The 14937-nt window shown below is 43.5% G+C and overlaps 1 protein-coding gene across 1 annotated transcript; it reads left to right on the top strand.

Annotated features, from left to right (window-relative positions):
• The first annotated feature begins 6813 nt into the window (after window positions 1–6813).
• APOE (apolipoprotein E) lies at window positions 6814–14937 on the top strand. Its single transcript, XM_070764691.1, has 4 exons — window positions 6814–6908; window positions 7730–7787; window positions 11848–11998; window positions 13809–14937. Exons 2-4 carry the CDS (start codon window positions 7745–7747, stop codon window positions 14434–14436), a joined length of 822 nt encoding a protein of 273 aa, XP_070620792.1. The 5' UTR covers window positions 6814–6908; window positions 7730–7744; the 3' UTR covers window positions 14437–14937.

The raw sequence follows: 14937 nt of genomic DNA, 5'->3' as shown, positions 1-14937 counted from the left end.
CTTGGAACAAACTTCCAGCAGACGTGGTAGATAAATCCACAGTAACTGAATGTAAACATGCCTGGGATAAGCATAGATCCATCCTAATATAAAATACAGGAAATAGTATAAGGGCAGACTAGATGGACCAGGAGGTCTTTTTCTGCCGTCAGTCTTCTATGTTTCTGTTTCTTCATTGCTTATTTTACCCTTTAAATGCTGTACCTCATGATCCTTGACAAATCTATATTTTCTTTTATGTCCACTGAGAGCATCTGCACCAAAGACAAATGCCTTGGGTGTCCAATCACACTTGGCCAACAAAATAATTCTATTCTATTCACATCTATAATAACGACCCTGTCCTTTGGTGCAGAGTTCAAGCTGTCACTAGAACAACTTTAGAAACGGTACACCTCCTTCACACACCCATATTCCTGGGCCACCTATCTTGAACCCCGGACCTAAAAATTGCTGAACGAGAGTTGAAATCGATGAGATAGCAGCCTTCTTTTTGGATCTGCCTAGGATGGCATTTTCCAGTTGTATCGCTGGAATTTGTGGACTCTGTTGCCTTCTGGTGAGATAGCAAGTAAGTGCCACGTTAGGTCTGGGCAACTGATAATGTTTTATGGCACTTTGGCATCCATCCTTCAAAAGCATATCTTTTTTTTGAATTTTTTTTTTAGTCCACGGGCAAATTTATTGAATACCAGTGAAAACTCCAAAGCAGAAAATCCTGTATCAATAGAATCGAATTCTGTATTGGCCAAGTGTGATTGGAAACACAACGAATTTGACTTTGGTGCATATGCTCTCGAGGTACATAAAGAAAAATAAAATACAGTGGTACCTCTACTTACGAACTTAATTCATTCCGTGACCAGGTTCTTAAGTAGAAAAGTTTGTAAGAAGAAGCAATTTTCCCCCCATAGGAATCAATGTAAAAGTAAATAATGCGTGTGATTGGGGAAACCACAGGGAGGGTGGAGGCCCTGTTTCCTCCCAGGAGATTCCTGGAGAGGCCCCACGGAGGCTTCTCCCTGCCTTTTCCGGCCCTGTTTCCTCCCAGGAGATTCCTAGAGAGGCCCCACGGAGGCTTCTCCCTGCCTTTTCCGTCCATTTCCTCCCAGGAGATTCCTAAAGAGGCCCCACGGAGGCTTCTCCCTGCCTTTTCCGGCCATTTCCTCCCAGGAGATTCCTAAAGAGGCCCCACGGAGGCTTCTCCCTGCCTTTTCCGGCCATTTCCTCCCAGGAGATTCCTAAAGAGGACCCACGGAGGCTTCTCCCTGCCTTTTCCGGCCATTTCCTCCCAGGAGATTCCTAAAGAGGCCCCACGGAGGCTTCTCCCTGCCTTTTCCAGTAACAGTTTCGGAGGGTCGGGTTTGTAAGTGGAAAATGGTTCTTGAGAAGAGGCAAAAAAATCTTGAACACCCGGTTCTTAACTAGAAAAGTTCGTAAGTAGAGGGACCACTGTACATTCATCAAGAGTCATAAGATTCAACACTTTGTGATATTCATAGGCAGCCATAAGTCCAAGCCAGTTGCCAAGCATTTGAGTTTTGATCACGTCACCATGGAGTTGCAGCAACTGTCATAAGTATGAAAAAAAGGCCATGTTGTTGCAACTTCTGCAGTGATTCACCTAACAACCACTGTGGCAAGGAAGGTCATAAAATGGGGCAGAACTCACTTAACAACGGTCCCACTTTGCAAGTTTTTGAAAAAATTGGACTCAAAGGGGCACCCACCTTGAAGGCTACGCGTAATGTAGTCTCAAAACTATAATTCCCGGCGTTCCCTCGACCGTGCTGCCTGGAAATTTGGGAAGTTTGGAAAGCGGATCAGAAGACTCTTATTTATTTATTTTATTCATTTATTTTATTCGATGCCTCCCCAATCGCGTAGGACGCAGGGCGGCTCACAACACTATAAAAAACACAAATAGTGTACAATATAAAGAAAAATATAAATATCTAAAATATAAACCCCAGTTTAAAACCCACAACTCAGACTAAGCACTCAGACTAACCTAAAGGATAAAATGGCATAACATATATATTTTTAAAAAAATGCAGAAATAACTCTCTATGTGCATATATCGAACACCGCAGAAACTGAATGCTTTATATAGAAACATAGAAACATAGAAGACTGACGGCAGAAAAAGACCTCATGGTCCATCTAGTCTGCCCTTATACTATTTTCTGTGTTTTATCTTACAATGGATATATGTTTATCCCAGGCATGTTTAAATTCAGTTACTGTGGATTGACCAACCATGTCTGCTGGAAGTTTGTTCCAAGGATCTACTACTCTTTCAGTAAAATAATATTTTCTCTTGTTGCCTTTGATCTTTCCCCCAACTAACTTCAGATTGTGTCCCCTTGTTCTTGTGTTCACTTTCCTATTAAAAACACTTCCCTCCTGGACCTTATTTAACCCTTTAATATATTTAAATGTTTCGATCATATCCCCCCTTTTCCTTCTGTCCTCCAGACTATACACATTGAGTTCATGAAGTCTTTCCTGATACGTTTTATGCTTAAGACCTTCCACCATTCTTGTAGCCCGTCTTTGGACCCGTTCAATTTTGTCAATATCTCTTTGTAGGTGAGGTCTCCAGAACTGAACACAGTATTATTCCAAATGTGGTCTCACCAGTGCTCTATACAGTGGGGTCACAATCTCCCTCTTCCTGCTTGTTATACCTCTAGCTATGCAGCCAAGCATCCTACTTGCTTTTCCTACCGCCCGACCACACTGCTCACCATTTTGAGACTGTCAGAAATCACGACCCCTAAATCCTTCTCTTCTGAAGTTTTTGCTAACACAGAACTTTTTGCTAACACAGAACTATGTCGTTTAAGTTTATAAGTTGATTTGTCTGTCCATTTTTTCCATTTTCTTTCTTTTTTTTTCTTTGTATGTTCTGTTTCTTTAAATTGTTTTTATATGTAGAAACTTAAAATAGATTATTTTTTTTCTAAGAAAAAGAAATGCTATCCCTGACTTTGGAGAGTAGAGGAAAGAAAAATTATTTGTTTGGTTTCTCCTTTCCAAGACATTTGCAATTATTATTATTTTTTCCACTCAGCCTGGAAAAGGAGAGAGTTTGTTACCCCAGGCTTGTTGTTGCCCTAAACTTTGTAAAACATCAACTTACAAAACAATTATTAAATGCAAGACAAGGGAAGCTCCTGTCTAAACAAAGAACTAACTTTGTAGCTTCAGGCTGTTCTCAGCCAGAGATGGCGAAAAGCCCACTCGGTTTGCTTATCTTCTCCAAGAAAAAAAAACAACCCTTAAAGCTATTTTTCCAGATGTCACTATCAACCCTGATCAAATCATCCTGAACTTTGTTTGCAGTGTTAAGCCAGGTTACTTCAGGGCAAAATCTGAAAGGAGAAGGGAACTCTTTTCAGAAACACCAAGAGGTCGCTGGAGGCAATTCCATCCTTCGGGGAGAACATTTCTAAAACAGCCTCTTGTGATCCTGAATTAATGGCTACAGATGGATGAATGAAACTTATTTTTAATGAGCTGGACAGCCTTCGCTTTCACAAGCCAGCTGTGAACCCTTGCCTGTACATCTTTTTATTTGTATTTATTTTATGGGAGAGATTTGTACAGCCGCCCTTTTAAGAACAGAATTGTGGGCAGCCTGATGACATCAAAACTATCGTTACTTTTTATGGTTGCTTATCTAATGTTTTATTTGTACAAATTGCCACCCCTAAAACTCTTTCCGTTCTCGTTCACTTATACACTGTATAACAACAACAACAACAATAATAATAATAATAATAATTCGTATTTCATCACCAGTCGGGCACTTCCCAAGCACCTAGGACTGCGTGATGTATAATAATAATAATAATAATAATAATAATAATAATAATAATAATAATAGATTTGTATGCCGCCCCTGTCCGAGGACTCGGAGCAGCTCACAACAGCAATACAATATACACATCCAATGTTAAAAGCAAAAACAGTTTTAAAACCCTTAATTAAAAACAATCATACAACCCAAACAAACCATTCATAAAATGGAGCAGCCAAAGGGAATCAATTTCCCCATGCCTGGCGACAAAGGTGGGTTTTTAGGAGTTTGCAAAAGGCAAGGAGGTTGGGGGCAGTTCTAATCTCTGGGGGGAGTTGATTTCAGAGGGTCGGGGTCGCCACAGAGAAGGCTCTTCCCCTGGGTCCCGCCAAGCGGCATTGTTTTGTTGACGGGACCCGGGGAAGGCCAACTCTGTGGGACCTTATCGGTCGCTGGGATTCATGTGGCAGAAGGCGGTGCCGTAGGTAGTTCTAAGTTTCTTCTCTCCTTGTTTAGTTTCCACCCATTACTTCTTGTTCTACTAATTTATTTATTACTAATTTATTCAGTTAGTTTGTCGGTCATGTGTAAGATAGCCGGTATAAATATGAACATGGACATGAACAAAGGAAATAAATACAAATAAATGGGGATGGTTAAACAGGGATTGTAGGCACTCTGGTGGGCTTATGCCTACTCCTTTTACGGACCTCTTAGGAATGGGGGGAGAGGTCCATGGTAGACAGTTTAAGGTTAAAGTTTGGAGGAGGTTGAGGAAGTAACCACGGAGTCAGGTAGAGCATTCCAGGTGTTGACCATTCTGTGGCTGACGTCGTATTTCTTGCAACCAAGTTTCTGCATATCTGGAAAGATCTCGGGTGCTAATCTTACCATTTAAAGCAGTGTTTCCCAACCTTGGCAACTTGAAGATACTTGGACTTCAACTCCCAGAATCCCCCAGCCAGCATTCGCTGGCTGGGGAATTCTGGGAGTTGAAGTCCAAATATCTTCAAGTTGCCAAGGTTGGGAAACACCGGTTTAAAGAAAGCGCCGAGCTTGTTGCCTCATGTAGAATAAAGGTTTTTGCGTGTGAGTGTGTGTTTGTGCAACCCTCAAACACAGCTGGACTTGAAAGAATGGCTCTGTCAGCTAAATCAATGCCCCCTCCCTCCCTTACATGATCAACCCAATTAGGAATTTTGTGGAAGGAGAACATCTGATGCTTGGGGGGGGGGGATGACACTTCGTGCCAATTGTGTTGGGGTTTTGTCATGTTATTTTTGTTTTGCAAAGCAAAGTAGTGCGTTGACTTGGCAGCCTGCCTGAAAGGGATCTTAGAAAGTCCCTGTTTAGGGTAGTGAGTCAGAGTCACAAACCCCAAATGGCCGTGATTTTCAGCAGCCTAAAACCAAGATTTTGTTCCTGGTGACCTCTTGTTCAACAATAACATTTGACCAACTTAAAAATCTAATCGGTCTTCTTGAGCAATTGAGCCAGATAGAATCATGTCCCCTCCATCACCCTTCTCTCTCTCTTTTGCAGATTTAATTTAATTTAATTTCATTTCATTTTATTGGATTTGTATGCCGCCCCTCTCCGCAGACTCGGGGCGGCCAACAACAGTAATAAAAGCAACGTGCGACAATCCAATACTAAAGAAGCTAAAAACCCTTATTTTAAAAACCAATCATACGTACAAACATACCATACATAAATTGTGGAAGCCTAGGGGGAAAGAATATCTTAATTCCCCCAAGCCTGACGACAAAGGTGGGTTTTAAGAAGCTTGCGAAAGGCAAGAAGGGTGGGGGCTATTCTAATCTCTGGGGGGAGTTGGTTCCAGAGGGCCAGGGCCGCCACAGAGAAGGCTCTTCCCCTGGGTCCCGCCAAACGACATTGTTTAGTTGACGGGACCCGGAGAAGGCCAACTCTGTGGGACCTAATTGGTCGCTGGGATTCATGCGGCAGAAGGCGGTCCCGGAGATAACCTGGTCCGATGCCATGAAGGGCTTTATAGGTCATAACCAACACTTTGAATTGTGACCGGAAACTGATTTAAACTTTAAAAACGCTCGCACGCACATATACACAATCACATGGTGGTTGCCACTGTGGTCACAAACTTTAGGATGCTTCTTCTTCAGTCAGAGCCGAACTCCTTTGGATGAGAAGTGAAACATCTTCAAGGGAAAAACAGAAAGTCCAGTTGCCTTTTGAAAAAGCACTTTTTTCACCGTCCGACCAAACTAGCTCTCAGTTTTGTTGGTTTGTTTTTAGTCAGGCATCAGGCTGTGTACCGATTGAATAATTGAGTATAGCAAATAAATACAAATAAATAAAATAACAATCAAACAAACACAGCCAATATCACAGGGGGAATAAGAAGAAAAATGCCCAGGTATGTGTGTCTCCTGACATCCCGGAAAAGGCCTCCTTTCCCAGGTGTGTAAAGCATTTTGTGTGCAAAAAACCTTTGCCTCTTTTCCCAAGTGTGCAAAGCATTTTGTGCACAAAAAAAACTTTGCCTCTTTTCCCAAGTGTGCAAAGCATTTTGTGTTCAAAAAAACCTTTTCCCCCTTTCCCAAATGTGCAAAACATTTTGCGTGCAAAGAAACTTTCCCTCCATTCCCAAGTGTGCAAAACATTTTGCCTGCAAAAGAACCTGCCTCCTTTCCAAGGTGGGCAAAGCATTTTGTATGCCAAGAAACTTTCCCTCCTTTCCCAGGTGTGCAAATATTTTTTTGCCCAAAGAAACTGCACACCTTTCCCAGGTGTGCAAAGCACTCTTGTTTCTTTCCCTCTTTTCTTTTTCTTTTCTTTTTATCCTGGAGATCTCAGGGTTAAGCCAACGTGGACGAGTGGTGATGGAGATTAAACTTTGTCCCCAGTGCCACCATGACAAACTTTTTGTGTGTGTGTGTGTTTGTGTGTTCTTCCAGCTGCTGACTCTTGCCAGGGCCGCCTCTTTCCTGGAGCCCCCACCCACCCCCTCCGGCTGAACCGGGTATTTATAAGTCTGCAGAGGAGAAGGGCTGGTAGGACAAACTTCCTTGGAGTCAGCCGAAAGGGAGGTGAATTCACAGGAGAATTCATTGGCTACTTGGTGAGTCTTTTCTTTGACTCTTTATGCATCATTTCCCCCCCTGGGATGGTGGCTGGTTGCAAACTAGGTTAGAAACAGGGAGGATGGAGGGGTTGAACACCCTGGGGGAGATGGTAGCTCTAGCTAGTGATAGCCATGCAGAAAATTTGAAACAGAAATTAGAATCTAAATCTTGGACGTTGAATTAGCAAAAGAAAATCCAAGATTTAGATTCTAATTTCTGTTTCAAATTTTCTGCATTGCTACATTTTCTTTCTGGGTTATTATCATAGAATAATAGAACAGAATAAAAAAGAATAGAGGGGTGAGCCTTGACTGGTCCTGGGTATGGGGAGTTTATTTATTAATTTGTTTATTAATTGTTTATATTTGTATGCAGCTCATACCAATGGGATTCAGGACGGCTACGTTTGGGGGTTGTAGGGTCCAAATTTTAATTTTAAGGGGAAAAAGAAATCTCCCCCATCTCCCAAAAGCAAAAGGAAACCCAAGATTTAGATTCTAATTTCTGTTTCAAACTTTCGGCATTGCTACATTTTCTTGGTGGGTTATTAGCATAGAATAATAGAACAGAATAAAAAAGAATAGAGGGGTGAGCCTTGACTGGTCCTGGGTATGGGGAGTTTATTTATTAATTTGTTTATTAATTGTTTATATTTGTATGCAGCTCATACCAATGGGATTCAGGACGGCTACGTTTGGGGGTTGTAGGGTCCAAATTTTAATTTTAAGGGGAAAAAGAAATCTCCCCCATCTCCCAATTCCCCTAAATTCACCCCCTAACCTGATGTGCTTCTCTCTTTTTTGCCCCCCACCCAAAGGATCGACTGATCACCATGAAAGTCTTCACTCTACTCTTCGCCGTTGGGCTGTTGAGTGGTAAGTAATCAAGTTGGGGGGAGGTGAGCAATTCTACAAAGCGGAGAGGTAGAAAAATAAGTACTGTATTTTTCGGAGTATAAGACGCACCTTAGGTTTTGGGGAGGAAAATAGGGAAAAGGATCTGCTTACCAGGTATTCATCCGGCTAGCATCCTCAGCCAGCATATTATTTTATCCCCAGGGCTTAAAAAAACTTTATTCAGAGAGAGTAACAATGAAAAAGCTTGCGAGCTAGTATAGAGCTGGGAACATCGTTAGCACCTGGAAAGAAACATTCGGAGCAAGTAGAGCAATGGAAAAAACCCTGAAAAGATTTGGCAAATATTCTTTGCAGAGAGTAATAATGAAAGAGCTTGCAAGCTGGTAAGAGATGGGAACATTGTTAGCACCTGGTTAGGGCTGAAGAGAAACTTATTCGGAGCAAGTTAGAGAAATGGGAAAGACCCTGCAAACACTTAGGGCTTGGAAAACATTCTTTGCAGAGGGAAACAATGAAAGAACCTGCAAGGTAAGAGATGGGAAGATTGTTAGCAGCTAATTAGTGCTGGGGGAAAAAAGCTACATTCAGAGTATAAGATGCGCCCAAGTTATCAGCATCTTTTAGGGAGGAAACAGGTGTGCCTTATACTCCGAAAAATATGGTAAGTGGTCTGTTTTATCGACCCCGTTTTGGTTCTCTTGAAAGTCGTTGGCATGTAGACGATGCCTCTCCTTCACAGTGGTGGAGCTTCTATAGATAGTGGCAGGGTAGCTTCTGAGTTCTCTGAAAAGAAGAATAATCCAGGCAGGAAAGGATCTTCAGGGATCTCCAACCTTGGCAACTTTTAAGACTTGGGTGGACTTCAACTGCCAGAATTCTCGGCTGAGGAATTCTAAGAGTTGAAGAAGTCCACAAGACTTAAAGTTGACAAGGTTGGAGACCCTTGTTTTAATCCAGCACCCTGCTACTAGAGCAGGTGAACCCTATAACATTTCGGTCGAAATGGCTATCTTGTCTTCTTGAAAGCTTCCAGCAATGAGAGCACCCACAATGCCTGGAGATAATTGTGAATTGTTCTCACTCTGGGGAAATTTGTCCTTCGTCCTAGGTTGGTTCTCTCCTTGGCTAGCTTCCAGCCCTACGTACTTTAAAAAAAAAGAGGTTAAAAATTTGGGGTCCCTGGGCAGGAGGAGGATCTCCGTAGGTTTGAGAGTCTTTGTCTCTAAACACTGGAGGGGCCGAACCCTGTTTTCCAAATTACCCGAAGGCCAGACAAGGAATAATGGATGGAAACCGATCAAGGAGAGATTCAAACCTGAAAATAAAAGGAGAAATTTTCTGACAGTGAGAAAAAATCAACTCGTGGGACAGAAGTTGCCTTTGGAAGTTTGTGAGAGCTCCAACCCTGGAGGCTTTTGAGAATAGACTGGATTGACACCTGTCAGAAATGATGCAGGGTCTCCTCCTTGAGCTGGGGAGTGGGTTGGACTAGATGACCTCCAAGGTCCCTCCCATCTTTGTTATTCTATCTTCTTCTAACGCCTGCTTTGATCCAGAGAGGATCATTTTCCCACACTGAGATAAGGTTGAGTAGTTTGTGGGAAGCCAGTGAAGATATTGTGTATGGCATATATCCATCCCCACCCTTTTTTTAATGAAAGATGGAGTTTAGATAGAAACAGAAGATTGACGGCAGAAAAAGACCTCATGGTCCATCTAGTCTGCCCTTGTACTATTTCCTGCATTTTATCTTAGGATGGATCTATGTTTAAATTCATGTTACTGTGGATTTAGCAACCACGTCTGCTGGATGTTTGTTCCAAGCATCTACAACTCTTTCAGTCAAATAATATTTTCTCACGTTGCTTCTGATCTTTCCCCAACTAACCTCCGATTGTGTCCCCTTGTTCTTGGATTCACTTTCCTATTAAAAACACTTCTCCCCTGAACCTTATTTAACCCTTTAACCTATTTAAATGTTTCGATCATGTCCCCCCTTTTCCTTCTGTCCTCTAGACTATACAGATGGAGTTCATTAAGTCAGATAGACCTCGACTTACAACTGTTACAATAATATTGAAAAATATGACCTGAAAGAGTCCTCATACTTAGAACCATCGCAGCCTCCCTGAAGTCACATAATCAAAATTCAGACACTTAGCAACTGGCATGTCCTTATGCCTGTTGTAGCATCCTGGGCTCATGTCAATTGCGAGAGAATCAGGATTTGAGTCATGCTTGAACCCATCTGTGACTAAACTTGTCTAAGAACAAACTACTTTCAGACTTGAGTAAATGCCACAGGCCTGAATTGGTCTCCATTCCAGTCTGTTTCCTGTTTCCCGTCTAGCCTCTGGGACTCCCTGCCACAACAAAGCTCTCGGATAAGTGAGGGCATCCTGCATAAGGACGGGAGGGCATTGTAATTAACCACAGGAGGAAAAGAAAAAAAAACACACACACACTGCCAGGAAGCAGTTTTCTTGTTGTGGTTTGTCCTGCTTGTGTAGTAGAACCTGGGCTGCTTGCAATATTTCAACTTTTAGCCTACCTCGCAGTGTCGTTGTGAAGATAAAGGAGCAGGGGGGGACTGGGGCTGCAAAAATGATGGAAGGTCTTAAGCATAAAACCTATCAGGAAAGACTTCATGAACTCAGTCTGTATAGTCTGGAGGACAGAAGGAAAAGGGGGGACATGATCGAAACATTTAAATAGATTAAAGGAATAAATAAGGGTTCAGGAGGGAAGTGTTTTTTAATAGGAAAGTGAACCCAAGAACAAGGGGGCACCATCTGAGGTCAGTTGGGGGAAAGATCGGAAGCAACGTGAGAAAATATTATTTGACTGAAAGAGTCGTAGATGCTTGGAACAAACGTCCAGCAGACGTGGTTGGTAAATCCACAGTCACTGAATTTAAACATGCCTGGGATAAATAAGGTTCAGGAGTGAAGTGTTTTTTAATAGGAAAGGGAACCCAGGAACAAGGGGGCACAATCTGACGTTACTTGGGGGAAATATTAGAAGTAGCGTGAGAAAATATTGTTTTATTGAAAGAGCAGTAGATCCTTGGAACAAACTTGGTTGGTAAATCCACAGTCACTGAATTTAAACATGCCTGGGATGAACATAGATCCATCCTAAGATAAAATACAGGAAAGAGTAGAAGGGCAGACTAGATTGACCAGGAGGTCTTTTTCTGCTGTCAATCTTCTATGTTTCTATGTTAACAAAATACATTTTGTTATTAGTTATTAAAGTTATTAAAGTCCACGGAGAGGGGCGGCATACAAATCAAATAAATTATTATTATTATTATTATTATTATTATTATTATTATTATTATTTTGCTGGGGAAGTAAAAAAAATATACACAGAAGAGATCAATGTTAAATTTCAATTAAAATTAACGTTTCGTTTCACGTCATTTAAATTCAGAGAAAATACAGGATATAGAAGAAGGGCAGACGAGATGGACCAGGAGGTCTTTTCCTGCCATCAATCATCTATGTTTCTATAAAAAGATTAAGAAAGGGTTTGACAAGACCAACATGCTGAAGTACGGATTTAGGAAGATTTGGAACCCAAGAGAGCTCCAATAAAGGAGAATATTTGTAGCTCAGAGTTGAAATGACGGGTCCTTGATGGTCTCGAAGCTGGGTTGTCTTCATTCAGACGTTTCATGACCCAGCTAGGGAATATCATCAATGTCAGTCCTAGCATTGATGATGTTATTGGGTTATGAAACATCTGCAAGAAAGCAACCAAGCTCAGAGACCACCAAAGGACCCCCTCCAATGATCACCTGCTACAGATGTAAATCGATTAATCTGAGCCTTCCTTCCCCGAGGCTGTGTTGGGGTTTAGACCCCATAATGCCCAGCTAATGCAGGATTATGGGACCTGGTGCAACTTCTCGAGGACCCCAAATCAGGGCAAGGTGGGGGCGTTTGTTGCAAAGTTCACCATCGAACCTTCAGCATTGACACTTACTCAAGAAACTACTATAGAGGGATGGAGGCCCTGAGTTCGAAATAGAGACATTTTAGCTGAGTTTTATTCCTCTTAATTTTGTCCGCAGCCTCCTGGGCCAATCCTTTCTACCAAGACGAGCCCAAATCCAAATGGGAGGAAACGGTGAACGCCTTCTGGGGCTACGTCACCAAGGCCGCGAACATGGCCGATGACGTCACCGCTCAGATCAGAACTTCGCAGCTCAGCCGGGAACTGGAGTGAGTGTCTTCCTTATTTTTTTTTTAATCCCGCCTTTGTTATGTTTATAAATAACACGACGAAGTAGAATAAAACTGCTGGTAATCATCCTTCCTCTACCTGTTTTGTCCACCACTACCACAACAATTTGGGGAGGTGGGTTGGGCTGTTGTGAGCCGCCCCGAGTCTTCGGAGAGGGGCGGCATACAAATCTAATAAATTGAATTGAATTGAATTGAGAAGTGGGCTTCGGTGCCTTAGGTGGGACTAGAACTCACAATCTCCTGGCGATTGGCCCAAAGTCCCCCAGCCAATTCTCCTGCCTCGGGCAAAACTAGAACTCCCGGCCTCCTAGTTTCTAATTTGGTCCTTTGCCATTCCTAAACCAACCACCCTAGGCGGGCCCGTGGGTAAGAGCCTTCTTTGTGGTGGCCCCAGCCCTCTGGAATCAAATCCCCCCCAGAGATTCGCACTGCTCCCGCCCTCTCAGCCTTCCGCAAGGTATTAAAAACTCACCTCTGTCGACAGGCTTGGGGCCATTGACTTTTAACATCTGGCCCCAGCCGATGACTGAATGTATAATGTATGAAAAGATGAATGTGGAGGATTGGTTTTTAAAAATCGGGGGTTTAGAGTATATTTTAAGTTAGATTTCTTATTTACCTTTGTTGTGAGCCGCCTTGAGTCTGTGGAGAAGGGCAGTATAGAAATCTAATAAATAAATATATAAGTATTTTTCGGAATATAAGACGCGCCTTAGTTTTGGGGGAGGAAAATAGGGAAAAAAATCTGCTTATCTGGCTAACGTCCTTAGTCAGGTCAATTTCAGCACATTATTTTATCCCTTGCTTAGGACTTTTTTTAACAAAAAACCCTTATTTGTAGAGAGTAACAATGAAAGAGCTTGCAAGCCAGTAAGAGGTGGGAACATTGTTAGAACCTGGTTAGGGCTGGAAAGCAAAATTTGGAGCAAGTAGAGCAATGGAAAAAAAACGTGCAAAGACTTAGGGCTTGAAAAACATTCTTAGCAGAGAGTAACAATGAAAGAGCTTGCAAGCCGGTGAGAGCTGGGAACATATTTAGCACCTGGTTAGGGCGGGAAAGAACCATTCGGAGCAAGTTATAGCAATGGGGAAAAACCCTGCAAAGACTTAAGGCTTGGAAAACATTCTTAGCAAAGAGTAACAATGAAAGGGCTTGCAAGCCGGTGAGAGCTGGGAACATCATTAGCACCTGGTTAGGGCTGGAAAGAACCATTCGGAGCAAGTTATAGCAATGGGAAAAAACCCCTGCAAAGACTTAAGGCTTGGAAAACATTCTTTGCAGACAGTAACAATGAAAGAACCTGCAAGGTAAGAGAGCTAGGAAAATCGTTAGCACCTAGTTGGGGGGAGAAAGCTTCGAAAAAAGCTGCATTCAGTTGTATATTTTCAGCCTCTTTTAGGGAGGAAAAAAGGTGTGAAAAATACGCCAAGTAAATAATAAATAAATGGACAGATAGATAAATAAATAAAACAGCTATGTAAATATAAAGCGAAGAGCCCTCTCTGTGGCGGCCCCGACTCTCTGGAACCAGCTCCCCCCAGAGATTAGAACTGCCCCTACCCTCCTTGCCTTTCGTAAACTCCTCAAAACCCACCTTTGTCGTCAGGCATGGGGGAATTGAGATATTTCCCCCGGGCCTATATGATTTATGTATAGTATGTTTTATTATGTTGTCAGCCGCCCTGAGTCTACGGAAAGGGGCGGCATACAAATCTAATAAATAAATAAAATAAATAAATGTGATGCTCCCGAGGAATTGACCCCTGCCTCCCCTTGTCTTCTCAGTGTCCTTATCACCGACACCATGGAGGAAGTGGAAGTCTACACCGACGATTTGCGTTCCAAGTTTGGCCCCTACACCCAAGAGCTGCAAGGCCGCCTGACCGCCGAAGTGTCCACCCTGACCGGGAAATTGAGAAGCGACATGGAGGAGACCAAGGGCAAGCTGCTCCAATACTGCCGAGACGCCCGCCTGGTGATCGACCACAACGTGGACAACGTCAAGTCCCAGTTCAACCTCTTGATCCGCAAACTGAAGAAGCGCCTCACCAAGGACACAGAAGACCTCCGCCAGAAACTGGGCAGCTACGCGCAGGAGCTGCGGACCAACACCGGCGAGAAAGTCAGCGCCGTCCGCCAGAACCTGCAGCCCTACCTCTCCAACATCCAGGAGAAGGGGCAGGAGAGGATCCAGGCCCTGCAGCAAGCCATCGGCGAACAAGGCCAAATGGTCCGTCAACAGCTCAGCAGCCGCGTCCAGGAGCTCCAGGTCCAGTTCCAGGCCAAACTCCAGGAGGTGAAAACCGCCTTCGACCAGGCCGTCGACAAACTCCGCCAGTTGGTCAACCCCATTTTGGAGGACATGGGCGTGCAGGCCGAAGCCAGGCAGGGGGAGGTCAGCCAGGAGTCGTGAGATGGGCCGGCGCCTTCCGCCACTCGCCCGCTTCGTCTCCTTGGAAACCGAGCGGAACCTCCAAAATCGAGGGCCCCTTGGTTGAGATGGGCCTTGACAGCCCAGCCACGTATTAACCTAACTTTCCCAACTGTCTGAAAGCCCTCCAGATGTGTAGTGTGACACCCTTCAGCACTGGGCTTGCGAGCCGACACATCTGGAGCGCACCAGAGTTTGGGGGGGTGGGGGGAAAGACTGCACTAACCTCATGCTGCTTTGCACAAAAGACCCCATTGTCCTCTGCTGTCCGGCCCTCTTAACCAACACTCCCCTTCCACGCATTAACCCGAGTTCTGTGCCGTTGTACTTGTGAATTCTTCCTGGAAAGACCCTGGAACGATTCCCGAGGCCTGTTTCCCCCTTCCCACTGTAACATCCTGCATTCCAGATGTGTTTCACCACCCATTCCTCAGCTTTACTGGTATTTTGATCTGTAACAATAAAATATACTTTGGTTATGAA

Source organism: Erythrolamprus reginae, chromosome 11 (assembly GCF_031021105.1).
Source record: "Erythrolamprus reginae isolate rEryReg1 chromosome 11, rEryReg1.hap1, whole genome shotgun sequence".
Classification (NCBI taxonomy): domain Eukaryota; kingdom Metazoa; phylum Chordata; class Lepidosauria; order Squamata; family Dipsadidae; genus Erythrolamprus; species Erythrolamprus reginae.
Note: the sequence above shows the minus strand (reverse complement) of the source record. Positions and strands in the feature narration are given on the sequence as shown.